General features: G+C 52.2%; 2 protein-coding genes across 6 annotated transcripts in view; one reads left to right on the forward strand and one right to left on the reverse strand.

Annotated features, from left to right (window-relative positions):
• Positions 1-1,257: 1,257 nt before the first annotated feature.
• The window catches only part of POMGNT1 (protein O-linked mannose N-acetylglucosaminyltransferase 1 (beta 1,2-)), a 32,634-nt gene continuing 19,197 nt past the window's right edge, over positions 1,258-14,694 (reverse strand). Inside the window, exons 2-23 of one of the 5 annotated variants that reach the window (XM_025394190.1) lie at positions 10,062-10,231; positions 9,329-9,443; positions 9,090-9,208; positions 8,371-8,436; positions 8,167-8,280; positions 7,187-7,304; positions 6,896-6,994; positions 6,616-6,743; positions 6,198-6,268; positions 5,888-5,963; positions 5,630-5,713; positions 5,499-5,540; positions 5,225-5,283; positions 4,845-4,917; positions 4,635-4,763; positions 4,425-4,550; positions 3,046-3,110; positions 2,799-2,843; positions 2,431-2,566; positions 2,061-2,144; positions 1,819-1,934; positions 1,258-1,557 (exon numbers count right to left, since the gene is read on the reverse strand). In XM_025394190.1, the coding sequence (XP_025249975.1) occupies positions 1,296-1,557; positions 1,819-1,934; positions 2,061-2,144; positions 2,431-2,566; positions 2,799-2,843; positions 3,046-3,110; positions 4,425-4,550; positions 4,635-4,763; positions 4,845-4,917; positions 5,225-5,283; positions 5,499-5,540; positions 5,630-5,713; positions 5,888-5,963; positions 6,198-6,268; positions 6,616-6,743; positions 6,896-6,994; positions 7,187-7,304; positions 8,167-8,280; positions 8,371-8,436; positions 9,090-9,208; positions 9,329-9,443; positions 10,062-10,181 (2,247 nt within the window). In that variant the 5' untranslated portion in view covers positions 10,182-10,231 and the 3' untranslated portion in view covers positions 1,258-1,295. Of the gene's footprint in view, positions 1,935-2,034; positions 2,145-2,430; positions 2,567-2,798; positions 2,844-3,045; positions 3,111-4,424; positions 4,551-4,634; positions 4,764-4,844; positions 4,918-5,224; positions 5,284-5,498; positions 5,541-5,629; positions 5,714-5,887; positions 5,964-6,197; positions 6,269-6,615; positions 6,744-6,895; positions 6,995-7,186; positions 7,305-8,166; positions 8,281-8,370; positions 8,437-9,089; positions 9,209-9,328; positions 9,444-9,666; positions 9,859-10,061; positions 10,232-10,691; positions 10,806-14,694 lie in introns of those variants that run through there. The other 4 variants (XM_025394216.1, XM_025394225.1, XM_025394197.1 and 1 more) reach the window with 4 other exon arrangements.
• Positions 10,509-11,014, forward strand: LOC112630105 (WAS/WASL-interacting protein family member 3-like). Its single transcript, XM_025394248.1, has 2 exons — positions 10,509-10,534; positions 10,613-11,014. Exons 1-2 carry the CDS (start codon positions 10,530-10,532, stop codon positions 10,878-10,880), a joined length of 273 nt encoding a protein of 90 aa, XP_025250033.1. The 5' UTR covers positions 10,509-10,529; the 3' UTR covers positions 10,881-11,014.

The following is a 14,694-nucleotide window of genomic DNA, read 5'->3' on the forward strand; positions in this document are numbered from 1 at the left end:
CCCCCTCCTTGCTTCCCTTTGAACCCTATAACTCTCTTCCTGAGCTTTTCCAGGACAGCCCAGAACCACCACCCTCTTGCTGAGCCCAGAAAGGAAGACGGACCTGACCAGAACCAAAGAGTGCCTTAGAGCTGGTCTGTGAGGGGCAGACCAGGAGCCTGCCAGGGTGCGGGACAGGGAGAGGAGCTAGCGTGCCTCACCCCTTCACCACCATACTGTGCCTCTCACACACTTCCCCTCCACAAGGTGCCTGTGTGGAGGCTGCACGGGATTTGTTTGCCCAGGGCGGGCCTCCACCTCATCATGGGCTAATTGCTGCTCAACCTGGCTGCTGTGCCACCTCAAGCACTATCTCCAGCTCCAGCAAACAACGAAGGCGTCAGGGTGGCGAGATATGTCCAAGCCACACACCACCCATGCTGTCGCCGAGCTGGACTCCAGGCACCTGTGAAAGAGGCAGGGCAGAGAGCAGGCAGGAGGGCTGGAGTTCCAGCCGGAGTACTGTACTTGTACAGAGGCAGGCAGACCCTTTCTGAAGAGGTGGTCTACACTCACCCTCCTGACATTAGGCCCTTCACAGACCCCTTAAATGTCCTTTTCCCTGCTGTGGGCTTTCTCATTCACTGCCTCTGGACAATCCCATCCATTTTCTGGTCCCTCTATGACTAACTTCGATCTTCCTAACCTCTTTGGGTTACTGGCTATGTGAGAATGTGATGAAGACCATGACCCATTTCTTCACAAAAATGCCCGGACAGAGAATTCTGAATGGCAAAGTGCTCTAAGGGTCATAGACACCCTTGCTCCTACATCTCCATCTGCACCCTAGCCCGTCTCTTCAATGATGCCTGCCCAGTCCTGTCCCATCCACTTCCTTCCCACCCCCACTATTCACACCTGCTCTCCCATATCCTCTTCCAACTCCCAAGTATCCCTTTTTGTTCTCTCCTGCTCCATCTCTGGGGCAGGTGCCCAGCCCAGGCAAGATAAGCAGGAACCAGGCTGGTGGTTAAACGGTGGGGAAGAGGTGGGGTGGCTACTCCAAGCCTCAAGTAGGACGGGGCTAAAGTCAGGCTGTCCTAGGGTAGAGTTGGGGAAAAACCTTAGAGTTTGGCATCCCCTGGTGGCCAAATGGCCCCAAATGGAAGATAAACTCTGTGGAGGACAGTAAGGAAAACTCACCATCCAACACAAGTGTTCTCTCCACCACTTCCCTCCAGCACCCCCCGACCCACAAAATCACAATCACAAGACACATCCCCAGAGGGCTTCTCCTTTTTTAATCAATGATCAACTTATCCAGCTTTGGAAAGCTGGACAAAGAGGATGCTGAGAGGAGGCCTGGTCCAGTGTCTAAGGGTGTCTGAGTGAGTCTGTGTCAGCATGTGGGCCCCAGTTGGGCCTGTCCATGGGTTGGGCACAGCAGTTTCCTGAGTAAGAGCCAGCCCCACCCTCAGGGCAGCATTCCAGCCCAAAAAGAAATCCAGGCCCTCCAGGTTCGGCCTGTTTTCAAGGCCCTCAGGACAGTCAATAAATAGGTTAGATTCTGAGCCAGGCCTGGAAAGTGAGGGTATTCAAAGGGCAGGATGAGCTGCTAGGGATCGCAATGATTCCCAGGTACTCTCCTGCCCTTCTCCAACAAGGAAGTAAATAAATAGACCTTTAACTCAGGAACAGGGTGTTGGAGCAGGGGAACCCTCCCCTCGGAGTTAGTAATTAAGTCTCATGTTAAAAACAAGGTAGCCCCAGCCCCTACCAGCATCTACAAAATCCTACAGGATGGAGAGAAGGGCTAGCCCGCCTGGGGGTACACAGTACCCAGCCCCGCAGGGTCCTGGAGGAGGTCTCATGTCTGTTCTGCAGCTCCTGGGGCTCCCTCCTCTTTTGGGGGTGGCTCCAGGAAAATTGGGGTGACTGAGGGTGGCTTCTTCACTCTGGGAAAATAATACAAGGATGTATAGGGAAGAAGCCATTAGCTATGTCCCTGGATCTCACTAGGCCTCCCGTTTCCCAGGGCAGAAAAGGGTCACTCACGAGTAGGGGGAAGCCGGGACCCCCACCACCAGGAAGTGGTTCTTCTTCCGAAACAATCTCCATAGGCCCCGGTGGTTGCCACGCACATCCAGGTCCCAGATATGGAGGCACTGGTGAGGGTGGGATGGGGACAGAGACACGGGTCAGAGAGCTGTGGGGAGGGGTCACTGAAGACGCTTTGGCTTAGCCCCCGGCCCTCCTCAGAAACCACCTCAATTTGCAAGAGATAGCATCTTTTGGAATATGAATTTGGACAAGGAGGTTGGAAGAGGGGTTCTAGGAGTATAAAGAGGAGGTTCTGAGGTTGAAGATTCCAGAGCAAAGGCTCCCTGGATCTTGGGGCAGTACATGTGTGAGGGGCAGGGGTTCTCCAGGGTGGGCATGGTATTGGAGCACCTTGGCCAGCTGGGTCCAGGTGGTGAAGTCATCATCTTTCTCCATTCGAATAAAGGCCACGTAGGTGTGGCCCTCTGTGTCTGGCAGGAAAGAGTCTTCACAAGGGTTCTTGCTGTGGTCCAGAACCTCAGCCTCACTGCAGTGGAGGGAGGGAGAATATGGCCAAGATAGGGCCCACTTCATGGGTGTGTCTCACAGGACCCTGTACTTGGTTGAATGCTCTGCTGTTGCCACCCTGAAGTTCTTAATAATGTTTGAGATAAGGTCCCTGATTTTCATTTTGTACAGAACCCTGTAAATTATGGGGCCAAGATCCCCAGTATTTGACTCTTTGCTCCCTGCTATACCCCAATTGTCTTAGGCCATACCTGAGCAGCCTGTGAACTTCCACTTCATAAGCTTCTTTTTTCAGACTGAAGAGGAGGGAGAAATGGGTCAGGGGAGTGGGCAGGCCCTCAGGTCCCATGGGTAGCACTGAGCAGGGCAAGGGGTCACATGGGAATCTGTAGCAGCAGGGCTGGAGTAAACACACAGGCCCGGGATTGGAAGGGACTTTCAGGGATTGGCCTCCAAATCTCCTAGATATCCACCCCTTGCCCTGCTGCCAGCCCCAACCTGTCCACATTCCTGAGCTGGACACCTGGAACCGTGTTGAACTTGTGCTTCTTGAAGTAGGCCTCCTGGAGTGGGTATGAGAGTAAAAATCAGCACCTCACATTGTCTGGCCCACACCCACTTGCTGACCAGCCACACATCTGTTAGACACACAAATGAAGTCCTAGACCTGTAAAGAGCCCTCTAATTTCCCCCGTCTTCTCCATCCTCTTTGCAGCATCAGCAGCAAGCTCTTACTAGCTTCAATTTGGCCTCCACCATTGCTGGAGAGCTCATGCTGTCACGGCAGCTGACATTACTGTACTACAGACCCATGAACTAGTAGTCCCTGTCTCTTGTAGTTCTCCCTGGGCCTGCTGTTCTAGAGCCACAGATGTCAGAAACAGGCCCTGCAGGAGGTGCTGGGCAAAGGGACGGGCTGCGCTGGGAAGGAGAAAACTACTTTGACTCTGGTACTGAGAGTGACCTGAGGGAAGTGCCTGCCCCTCTCCGGGAGAGGAATGGGGCTCTTGTATTAGCCTCTGAGGGGCCTCTGGCTTCTAGGAGGTTCCAAGTTGGACGCTATCTATTCCTTTGGGCTGGGCTGGCTCAAGGCCTCCCTTGCTGTAACTGGGGAATGGTCCTCTGAACGCAGCCAGGTGGGGTGGGGGTACCTAGGGACTTCCCTGTTCTCCTCAGGCTAAAGCATGGGCTCCAGCATTTGCCAGAACAGGAAAGGGCAGAGATTGCAGGGGTGGACCAGTACTTAGAGGCAGAAATACTCTTCCCAGACACCCATAGTCTAGTGCTAAGAATAGTAAAAATAAAAATAATACCAGCTGACCCTTATACATGTTTATAATTCAAAGCATTTTACATATATTGACTCATTTAAACCTCAAAATATCGTAACCCAGTGAGGTAGTAGTATTTTATCCTTTTTTTTTTTTTTTTTTTGAGACAGAGTCTCGCTCTGTTGCCTAGGCTGGAGTGCAGTGGTATGATCTCACCTCACTGCAAGCTCCGCCTCCCGGGTTCACACCATTCTCCTGCCTCAGCCTCCCAAGTAGCTGGGACTACAGGTGCCCATCACCACGCCCGGCTAATTTTTTGTATTTTTAGTAGAGACGGGGTTTCACCGTTAGCCAGGATGGTCTCGATCTCCTGATCTCGTGATCCGCCTGCCTCGGCCTCCCAAAGTGCTGGGATTACAGGCGTGAGCCACCGCGCCCAGCCCTTTATCCTCATTTTTCAGATAAAGAAACTGAGGTAAAAATAGGATAGCTCTTTCCCCAAGGTTACATGGCTAGCAAGTAGCAGAGCTAAGATTGCTTCAGAGTCCATGTTCTTGTTCTTGACTGTCATGCCACACTGTGCCCTGCTCCCTGCCTCCCACTCACATGAAAGTAGCCGTTCATGTTGAGGCCGACGATGCCAAAGTGGTAGGATCGGGAAACGTCAGGGATGATGCACTCTCGACCCCGGCGTTGTTCAGGCATCCGCATCCACATGTCCCAATCCCAGAGCTGGCAGACATGGACCACGATGAAGGTTAAGATGTTTCCACTTGGTAGGGGACTCCAGCCCCCTCATCCTACCCTGACAGTTACCTTTTCCGGTGTGGGCCACTTGGGCTCAAGCTCCTCCTTGTACAAGGACCTCCTGAGCACCCAGCCCAGACCAGGCATGGTCTCCACACGGTACAGCAGTGCTGGGTCCTCAGCCGTGTGTTCATACCCCTGGGGACAGGGGGCCATAGTGGGAGGTATTAGCTGAGGCCTCATAAACTCGCCTGCTAAACCCTGGCCATTCCAGCCTACCTGGTCATTCCAAGCAGAGATGCAGTACAGGCTGTCATCCTCCTCCAGCAGGTGGATGGATTGGCTCAGGAAACTGAGAGAGGCGGGGTCAAAGAGTTCAGGGAGGGGCAAGGATAAACCTAGTCACACAGAGATGCTGGAAGAGCTGGAGCTGGGTCTCAGGAGCACCTCCTTCCTGGAGTACCTCCTTCCCCCAAATCCCCACTGTCTCCATTCATCCACTCTACCTTCAACAGCAGCCCCATCACCTGCCATCCTACCTTTGCCCAGGCTTTGCCCCCACTCGTGAGCTCATGTCCTTCAGAAAGCTCTCTAGGACACCTCACTGACTTACCCTGCAGACCGAGGGACCTCACCTGAAACCTAGAGACTCCCCTCACCTGAAAAAATCCACAGCAATGTCCAGGTCCTCTTCCAGAACCACAGCAAACTTGGCCTCCTGGAAGGGGAATGGGACATCATGGTCCCAAGGGGGTCTCTCCATCCTGTGATCTCCTTTGCCCCCAACCATATTCTTGCAGGCAGCATTACCCCCATTTTCCAGACGTGAAGGATGAGGCCCAGTGAGGCGAAGAGTTTGCCATATTAACAGGCCCAGACCTTATGCCCATGTTTCCCCCTCCCAGGCCCAAGAGTTGTATCCTTAGTACTCACTGGAAACAGGTTGAAAGTGGCAGTGAGGCTGGCCTTGTAGTGCTGGGAGTGGGGTGGGAATAGGGCACATGAGCTTTAGGGTAGAAGGCAGAGCCAGGTATCTGCCCCATCCCCCCTTGCCTACACAGTACCTGAGACACGCGGGCATTCTTGATGCTGATGGGAGTATGCTGGATGCCCCTCAGACCAAACAGTGCCACCACATCCATGGGTTCCTGGGGGCACGGCCACTGCTCACCATGTGAGGTCACTTTCCCCCTGCCCACCTCTGCAATCTAAGGCCTTCACATTTCACAGCCCTTGCCTGGGCGGTCCCCCTTGCCCATCTCTGGCAATCACTGCTGCTTCATGTTGTGCTCCACCCAAGGCACCCCCTAAGCCCTGCTCACCTCATAGTAGCCATCGATGAAAACTGTTATCATCTGAGGAGACACCCCCTGGGCTGAAAGCAGAGAGCGCAGCATCCTGGGGAGCCCAGGTATAGGTTAGGGTCTCTTCGTCACCCCCCAACTCAGGCTTCCCTGTGTTTACAGCTGGGCCCAGATTCCCCATGCTTACCCACAGAGGTGAATGGGTCTAGAATCTATTGCCTTTGTGCCCACCTCAAGAGTTCCTCCTGGAGGTAGATGACCTGAGTGCCCTCCCACTTGCTAAGCACCCTCCTGTTCAGTGCTGGGGATAGCCCATTCCCAGGCTCACCTGTACAGGTAATTGGGTCGGTTCCCTGCAATGACAGCCACAGGCACATTGAGGACCTTGTTGTCTGGGAGCTGTGGGAGAAACAGCGTTTAGCTCTTGCCTTATTCCCCCTTCAAACTGGGATCCCCACCTAGGGAAGAGTTCTCAGGTGAGGGTAGGTGCAGACTGGAGTAGACAGGGAAGGGATAGAGGATCTTCCCTGTTCTGGGCTCTCCACACACTCAGCCCAACTCCAACGCTGAGCTTTGCTCACATGGCCTGCCCCTTCACCCTAGCCCTGTCTTTCAGAGTGCAGTGTAAATCCTGCCCCTGGTTCTCTCCCAGGCTCGGGCAGGGAAAGCCCAACCTAGATCATTCCTGGGGCCCCCTTGCTGAGCTGGGAAGGAGCCCAAACCTCACTGTCTAAGGCTCCACTCACCGGGTCAGGGCTGAACTCGATGGGTGTGGGGTCCTTGCAGCTGCATACACTTCCATAGCCTTCAACTTTGCTGCAGAAGCGCCGGCGGCGACGGTTCAGCTCTGTGTCTGCCCAGTGGCACTCTGCCTCTGAGGGAAGGATGCGGTTGTCATGGAGGCATGGGGCCAGCAGGGTTTGAAGAGCCCCAGGCAAACAATCAAAGGAATAAAGCTCCACAGAGAGGATCTAAATGCCCTCCCCCAGCCCAGGCCCTGCCCCATCCATGCTCTACTAACTCCACCTTCTGCTGAGCTCAACGGCACATCTGTCTTCAGCAGGACTGGGTCCCCCCAGGAGGAGAGGGCAGGTGACTTAGAATGTTTCTCCCCGAGGACAGGACCTGGCAGGAGGCAGGAATGAGGGCCATGGGGGCCCAGACACCACTTTGGGGGCTTTTTCCCATCTCCCTGCCTACTTTGATCCAACCCACTGCCACTGGCTCCTATTTGTTCCCCACCCCACCCCATCTCCTGGGGTTCTGCTCCTCCCAGGCCCTTGATACTACAGAGTGGATGGCCTCTGGTGCCGGCACCTCCTTTTCGTCCCACGAAGGCCCATGTGTCCCTCCAGCCCAGGGCAGGGCCAGCCTGGCTGCCCAGGCTCCTCAGCAGAGCCTTGGCTGTGTCCTTGAGGTGGAAGGAGCCCTCGTCCTGGAGGACCAGAGAAGGTAGTTAGCCTGACTGGCATGGTTCCAGGAGACCAGGCCTCACAAAGCACCAACTATGTAGCAACCTTTTACTTAAATCAGCTCATTACATTATCGCAATAACCTTCTATGGTTTCTCTCTTTCACAGATAAAAAATAATAACTGAAGGCTTAGAGAGATTCTGAGTCATCTAAGGTCATCCAGCTAATAAGTCCTTTCCACAAACCCACACAATCTGCATCTCTCTCTCCTGCCACTCTCTGCCTTCTTTTCCCACCACTCTCCTACTCTCCTCCCTTATCCTGCTCCACCTCCACTGGCATCCGTTTTGTTCCTCCAATATGCCGTGTACCTTCCCACTCTAGGGCTTTGCACTTGCCATTCTTTCCACCGGGAATGCTCTTCCTCCCGATACTCACCTGGCTCACTCCTCAATTCCCCAGTTTTCTGCTCACATATCATCTCCTTGCAGGGGCCTTCCCTTTCTAAAATGTCCCCTCCCCCACATCATTCTGTATCCCCTGCTTTATTTTCTTCTTTATATAAGTTAGCATTTACTAGCATTATCCACATTTACTTGGCTATTTTTTGTTGACCTCCCACTGTTGGAATGTAAGCTCGACGAGGGTGGGGACTCTGTCTTGTTTCCCATTGTATCTTCAGCACCCACAGCAGTACCTAGCATACAGTTGTTGCTCAATAACTATTTGCTGAATTAATAAAAATGTTAAGGCTAAGATTGGAACCTGAGTGACTTTCCTTCAGAGAATCTTCCCACTACGTTATATGAGGGGCAGAGAAGCCGGGGCTAGGAGCAGGGTTGGAGCTAGGGAGTAGGGGTCAGGGCCAGGACAGAATAACTGACCTTGACAGTGCAGATGAGCACTCGGCCGGGTGCTACCATGTTGAGAAACAGCACCATGGCCTCATCCTCATGAGGTGAGTACGTGTCAAACACACGTTTTGCCATCACGTGGCCCTGGCAGGGGATACACTTCTGGTGAGTTGGTGTCATCAGCAAGAAGAGCCCAGCTCCAGTCCTCTGGGTCACCCACCCCTAGAACCTCACCGTGGCCTGGTTGAGGACAATGACATGGATGCCCCGGCCTTGCTCCCGGGCCTCATCCTCAAGCACCTACACAGTGGCAAAGACAAAGTCCAACTTTTCACTCTGGCATTCAAGGTATCTCTGTCTTAGGGGCACTTAAAACACCAGTTGCTTGAAACATCACCTCCTGCCTATGCTTCTGTTCACACAGTTCTTTTCCAACTCAGCTTGAAGGCCACCTCTTCCAGAAAGCCTCTATAGCACTCCCATCCGAAGAAATCACGTCTTTCTACAACCCTCCCCTCCATGGCTTTCATGGCTCTTAAAGCCTTTGCTGTCTATGCTTCATCCTGGAGATATCACAATCCTCCACCACACTGAACCCCTCAAGGTAGGGCCAGGTCTGATTACTTTCTGGTCCCCAGTGCCCAGCACAAGGCTGAGGCCAAAGAAGGGACCAGGGGATGGTTATAAAATAAATCAATGAATTGACTGCCTACTATTATGAATGATTACTTTTGAGATCCCACTACATACAAGAAACTTCACAAACTGTTCATTGAATCCTGACAAGTAGAAATCATTAGTCCCAGTCTATAGATAAGGAATTGAGGACTCCAAAGTCACACAGCTAGAAATTGGCAGAGTTGCAGTTCCCACTTAGGCAGTACACCCTGCCGCTAGAGGACCATGCCCTGAGCAGAATGGAGTGACTGTACACCAGACCCTGGCCCACTGACCGTGGTGCCATCCACTGCCACATATACTTTGCTGCGACTTGAATACACCTCTACGTCCAGGACCCGCCGGGGACCGCTGCCTCTGCGCCGTGGGGGCTCCAGGTGGCCTAGGACCTCATCTGTGGGGTACAACAGGTCATGGAGATAGTCTCTCCAGCAGAGTCTCACCCCTTAGGGTCTGCCTGCCACTCCAGCTGTGAGACCCACGGCCCCCTATCCCATCCTTAGCCTGGCCCTACCATAGTCTTGCTCTGGCTCTGGGTCTTCATTGGCTTCGCTGATGGCTCGCCGAGTGTCCAGGATCAACTTGATATTGACAATGACAGTCACCAGCAGGAAAACCACGGCCCCTGTCTGAGGGGAGGGGTAGGGATGATTAAGAGGAGCCCCTCCTTCGGATCCTAGAGGGTCTTTCTGAAAGAAGGGCCCTGGCTGCAGTGAAGACATCCCGAGAACCTGGGTCCTGTCTCTTCCTCTGTCTGCCTAGCTCTACTCCCCTGACGAGGGCCTAGTTTCACAGCCACCTTCCCCAGGGAACCTCCCCTGACACTTCCCCCTCCATTAGGGCCCTCCCTACCCAGTGCTCCTGTATTCTTCTATTTGAGACCTTGATTTCCTTGGTCCCCTCCATTGTTGGTTTCTAGAGATGGAGCCAGGCCCAGGGACCCAAGCTGGGGATCAGACCTGGGTCCTGGCCCTAACTGCCTCACCGGGGTGTGCCTCTGGGCAAAGCCATCCTGATCAGACTTCAGGCTTACGTCAGAAGCTTAGAAGTTGTGCTTGGGTTCCGATTCCAGAACTTTGGGTTCAAACCATTACGTATACGGACATGACACATAGAGGTCTCCCCTCTAGGAACCTGCTGCCCCTTTCCAACTGGGGCTGGCCAATGTGGGTCCCAGTGCCTGATTTAGGTGGGGAGGAGGCTGGGAGGAAGCCCTTGGTTGGCGACGGTTTGGGACATCTCTATACCTGACAGAATCTCCGCAGGGCCCGCTGGTTTGTCAGTTTATACTTCCAGGTAAGGTACCAGCTCCGCTTCTTCCGAGCCCCAAAGGGCTTGATGAGGGGGCTGGGCTTCCAGTCGTCCATGCCGGATTGGCCGGTCACCAATGTCCTGGCCAGCCCATGGCTTCAGGAATCTGACGGGACCAGAGGGCCACATGGGGTAAGATGCTCCTCCCAAAGTCTGATGCCTTCTGGGGAGATGAGGGAGGACCTCCCAGCAACTCTTCCCTGCAAGCACCCCTACTGTGTGACATGGGGAAATGGCTCAACTTCTCTGGGCTGGCAGGAAACCCTTCAGTGGGGTTGGATCACCTGGAAATTCCCTGAGACTGGAGTAACTCTCTGAATCAAGGCTATCCAGGGGTGTAGGCCAAATAATCGGCTCAAAGTTCATTAGCCCCTACAAGGACCAAGCTCCAGGCCTTCCCAAGCATGTGGTGGGCAAAGAGCGACCTCTCCTGCACCAGTCTTCAACCCTCGTCCCATCCTATCTACCCCAGCTTCTCTCCTCCCAGGGCCCGGAGCCGCCCGAGGGCTCAGGAGACCTGCATCGGCAGCGCTACCCGTTCCGGACCCCCACGCGGAGGCACTCACGGCTTAGGGGCCCCGGGCCCCGCTCGGGCCCCGCTCGGGCCCTCACTGTTCGGCCCGGCTCGCCGCGGCCTCCGCCTCCTCCATGCCGCTTGCGGCCCCGCCCCGGCCTGGCCCGCCCCCCCGCTTCCGCCGCCGCCGCCGCCGCCGCCGCCGCCGCCGCGGGGTGAGAGGGCGACGGGCGGTGCTTAGGGCGGCGGCGGCAGCGTCGTCGGGTGTCAGCAGCCAGCGACTAAGGCGAATGCTCAGACAGTGCTAGGCAGCTTCGCAACTCGGCTGGCTGGTGTTGCTGCCTGCACGAGAGCAGCTCGCTCCCCAGCACCGCCGATGGCAAACCCGACTCCAGTCAGAGCCCTAGCACCTTGGACCAGATCACAGGGCACGCCAGGGTCAGAGGGGCTGCAACCCTTGGACACAGCACACACACCAGCCTCCCCATACCCCTCCTGGACAAGGCCGTTACCTGGTCCTGGGGCATGCACAGCCATTGGAGGCCAAGGGAGATTAAAATCCAGGTTCTGCCACTGTTCTAAGCACCTTACTGATGATGTTTAATTCCACAACAACCCCATGAGGTAGGCGCTATTACCATTCTTTCTTTCTTTCTTTTTTTAATTGAGACGGAGCCTCGCTCTGTCGTCCAGGCTGGAGTGCAGTGGCACCATTTCGGCTCACTGCAACCTCCGCCTGCTGGGTTCAAGCGATTCTCCTGCCTCAGCCTCCTGAGTAGCTGGGACTATGGGCGTGCGCCACCACACCAGCTAGTTTTTATATTTTTGGTAGAGACGGGGGTTTCACCATGTTGGCCAGGCTGGTCTCGAACTTCTGACTTCAAGTGATCCGACCGCCTTGGCCTCCCAAAGTGCTGGGATTACAGGCAGTGAACCACCACCCCGGCTATGGGCGTTATTATTATCCCTGTCACAGATAAAGAAATAAGACCCAATGTCACAAAGCTAGGAGAGGTGGAATTGAAATCCAGCCTGGCTCCAGATTCTGCTCTTAACCACCGCACTCTGCTGGCAACAATACAGAAGAGTTGCCAGGTTTAAATAATATCATACATACAAAGCACTTAGCTTAACACAATGGTTCTCAAACTTTAGCTTGCATCAGAATCACCTGGATAACTTCTTAAAACAGAGGTGCTAGGCTCCATCCCTAGAGTTTTAGATTCAGTGGTCTGGGGCAGGGTGGGATTTTGCATTCCTAAGAAGTTTCTAGGTGATGGTGATGCTTGTTTGAAGTGGATAGCCATAGAACAGTTTTAGGCAGGGGAGCAATATAATCCAATTTATGTTTTAAGAGAACCTTTACTTTTTTTGTGGATAATGGGTTGAAAGGAGACAGAGGAAGCCAGAAGACCAGTTAGATTTTTTTGAGCTTTCCATATTCCATCTGCTTCCTGAATGGTGGGGTAATATCCCCCAAAATGAAATGTTAACAGTACTTGTCTTAGGAGTTAAAGAAATAGATGATCTTTCCTAGTAAGTATGTATAAGAATAGAAGAAAAACCAACACATTTTATTAGCATTTAAAAAAGATATCCCAGCTGGTCACCGTGACTCACGCCTGTAATCCCAGCAGTTTGGGAGGCCGAGGTGGGCTGGTCAGTTGAGGTCAGGAGTTTGAGACCAGCCTGCCCAAACCCATCTCTACTAAAAATACAAAAGTTAGCTGGGTGTGATGATGGGCGCCTATAATCCTAGCTACTCAGAAGGCTGAGGCAGGAGAATCACTTGAACCCGGGAGGCAGAAGTTGCAGTTGAGATCGCACCACTGCACTCCAGCCTGGGTGACAGAGCAAGACTCTGTCTCAAAAAAAAAAAAAATAATAATTAAATAATTAAAAGATATCCCTTAGGGTTCCTTCCTGACCCTCCTTTCTCCTCAAACTGACGCTTCATGGAAGATCTCATTCTCTCATGACCTCTGTTACCAGTCTAGATGCCCAAACTGACATTGGCAGTTCTAACCTCTTTCCTGAGCTACAGGCTGCCTGATGTCCAGCAGGACATCTCACAGGCCCCTCTAATGCAACAGCACAACTTCTGGAATCATTTGCTTTCACTCCTATATCTCTTGTGGGTTCCCCTCCTCAGTGAACTGCACCAGGCCAAACAGCTGGGAGTCACCCTTGACTCCTTGTCTGTCTCCAGTGACCAGTCCAAGTATGTTTTGCTCACCATTGTATTCTCTACACCATGCACAAAGACTGACACATAGTAAGCTCTCCACAACATTTGTTGAAATCATGCATTTGTATTTTTTAACAAATTTTTATTGAATGCCACTATAAATGAATGTAACCAGTCACCTAGTCCTGTCAGTCTTACCTCCTAAAGAGCCTTCCATTCTAGTCTAATTATTCTTCAGCCTCACAATCAGCCCCTGGTGTAGGCCATTTCAGTTTCTTGCTTTCCAACCAGTCTCCTTGACTCTAGATTTTTACTCCTCCTATCCTTTTCTCCTTGCAAAATCCACAGTGATTTTTTTAAAGGCAAATGTTGCCAGGTTCGGTGGCTCATGACCGTAATCCCAGCACTTTGGGAGGCCAAGGCAGGTGGATCACCTGAGGTGAGGAGTTCGAAACCTGCCTGCCCAACATGGTGAAACCCCGTCTCTACTAAAATTACATTAATTAGCTGGGTGTTGTGGCAGGCTCCTGTAATTCCGTAATTCCAGCTACTCAGGAGGCTGAGGCAGGAGAATGGCTTGAACCTGGGAGGCAGAGGTTGCAGTGAGCCAAGATGGTACCACTGCACTCCAGCCTGGGCGACAGAGCCGGACTCTGTCTCAAAAAAAAAAAAAAAAAAAAGACAAAGGTTTTTTCTATCTCTAACTTAAAACCTTTCCATGGATCAAAAAGTACCAAGGAAAATGATGTTACTTAAAATTATAAAGGTAGGCCAGGCATGGTAGCTCATGCCTGTAATCCCAGCACTTTGGGAGGCTGAGGTGGGAGAATTGCTTGAGGCCAGGAGTTGAAGACCAGGCTGGCAACATAGCGAGACTCTATCTACATAATTTAAAAAAAATTAATTACAAAGGTAACCATTAGATGAACTAAAAAGAGTGATAGAAATATGTAGTGCCAGGCCGGGTGCAGTGGCTCACGCTTGTAATCCCAGCACTTTGGGAAGCCGAGGCAGGCAGATCACGAGGTCAAGAGTTCAAGACCAGCCCGACCAACATGGTGAAACTCCCCATCTCTGCTAAAAATACAAAAATTAGTTGGGCATGGTGGCACGTGCCTGTAATCCCAGCTACTCAGGAGGCTGAAGCAGGAGAATCGCTTGAACCCGGGAGGGGAGGTTGCAATGAGTCAAGATTGTGCCACTGCACCCCAGCCTGGGTGACCAAAAAAAAAAAGAGAGAAATAAATAGTGCCAGTAGGGGAAATGAACTACAGAGTGTGAGTTAAACCCATATATCCATATTTATCTGAATATGATAATAAACAGCAGTTGAATGTTTAAAATTGAGAAGCAGTGTGGCTGGGCATGGTGGCATACTCCTGTAGTCACAGTTGCTTGGCAGGCAGGAGGATTGCTTGAGCCCAGGAGTTTGAGTCCAGCCTGGGCAACACAGGAAGACTCTGTCTCTAAGAAAGAAAAAAAAAAAGTAGGGGTAGGATTTACAATAAGAAAATATTTACTCCTACCCTACCCTTTCACACCTCTAGGCCCACTCCCAGTTGGCAACCACTTTTAGTTAACTCTAAACAATAACATTACGGGTATGAACACCAAAAAAAACAAAAAACAAAAAACCCCCAAAAAACTAAAAGTTACTTTTTGCCAATTGGGAGTGGGCCTAGAGGTGTGAAAGGGTAGGGCAGGGGTAACTATCTTCTCATTGTAAATCCTTCTGCAACCATGGGCTGGAATTACTTGAATTAAAAGCCTACACAAACCAAAGTTTTCATGACTGTTCATTACCTGTTAAATAAAACCCAAACATCTCAGAACCATCTTCTGTTTTTTTTTTTTTTTTTTTTTTTTG

Source organism: Theropithecus gelada, chromosome 1, assembly GCF_003255815.1.
Source record: "Theropithecus gelada isolate Dixy chromosome 1, Tgel_1.0, whole genome shotgun sequence".
Classification (NCBI taxonomy): domain Eukaryota; kingdom Metazoa; phylum Chordata; class Mammalia; order Primates; family Cercopithecidae; genus Theropithecus; species Theropithecus gelada.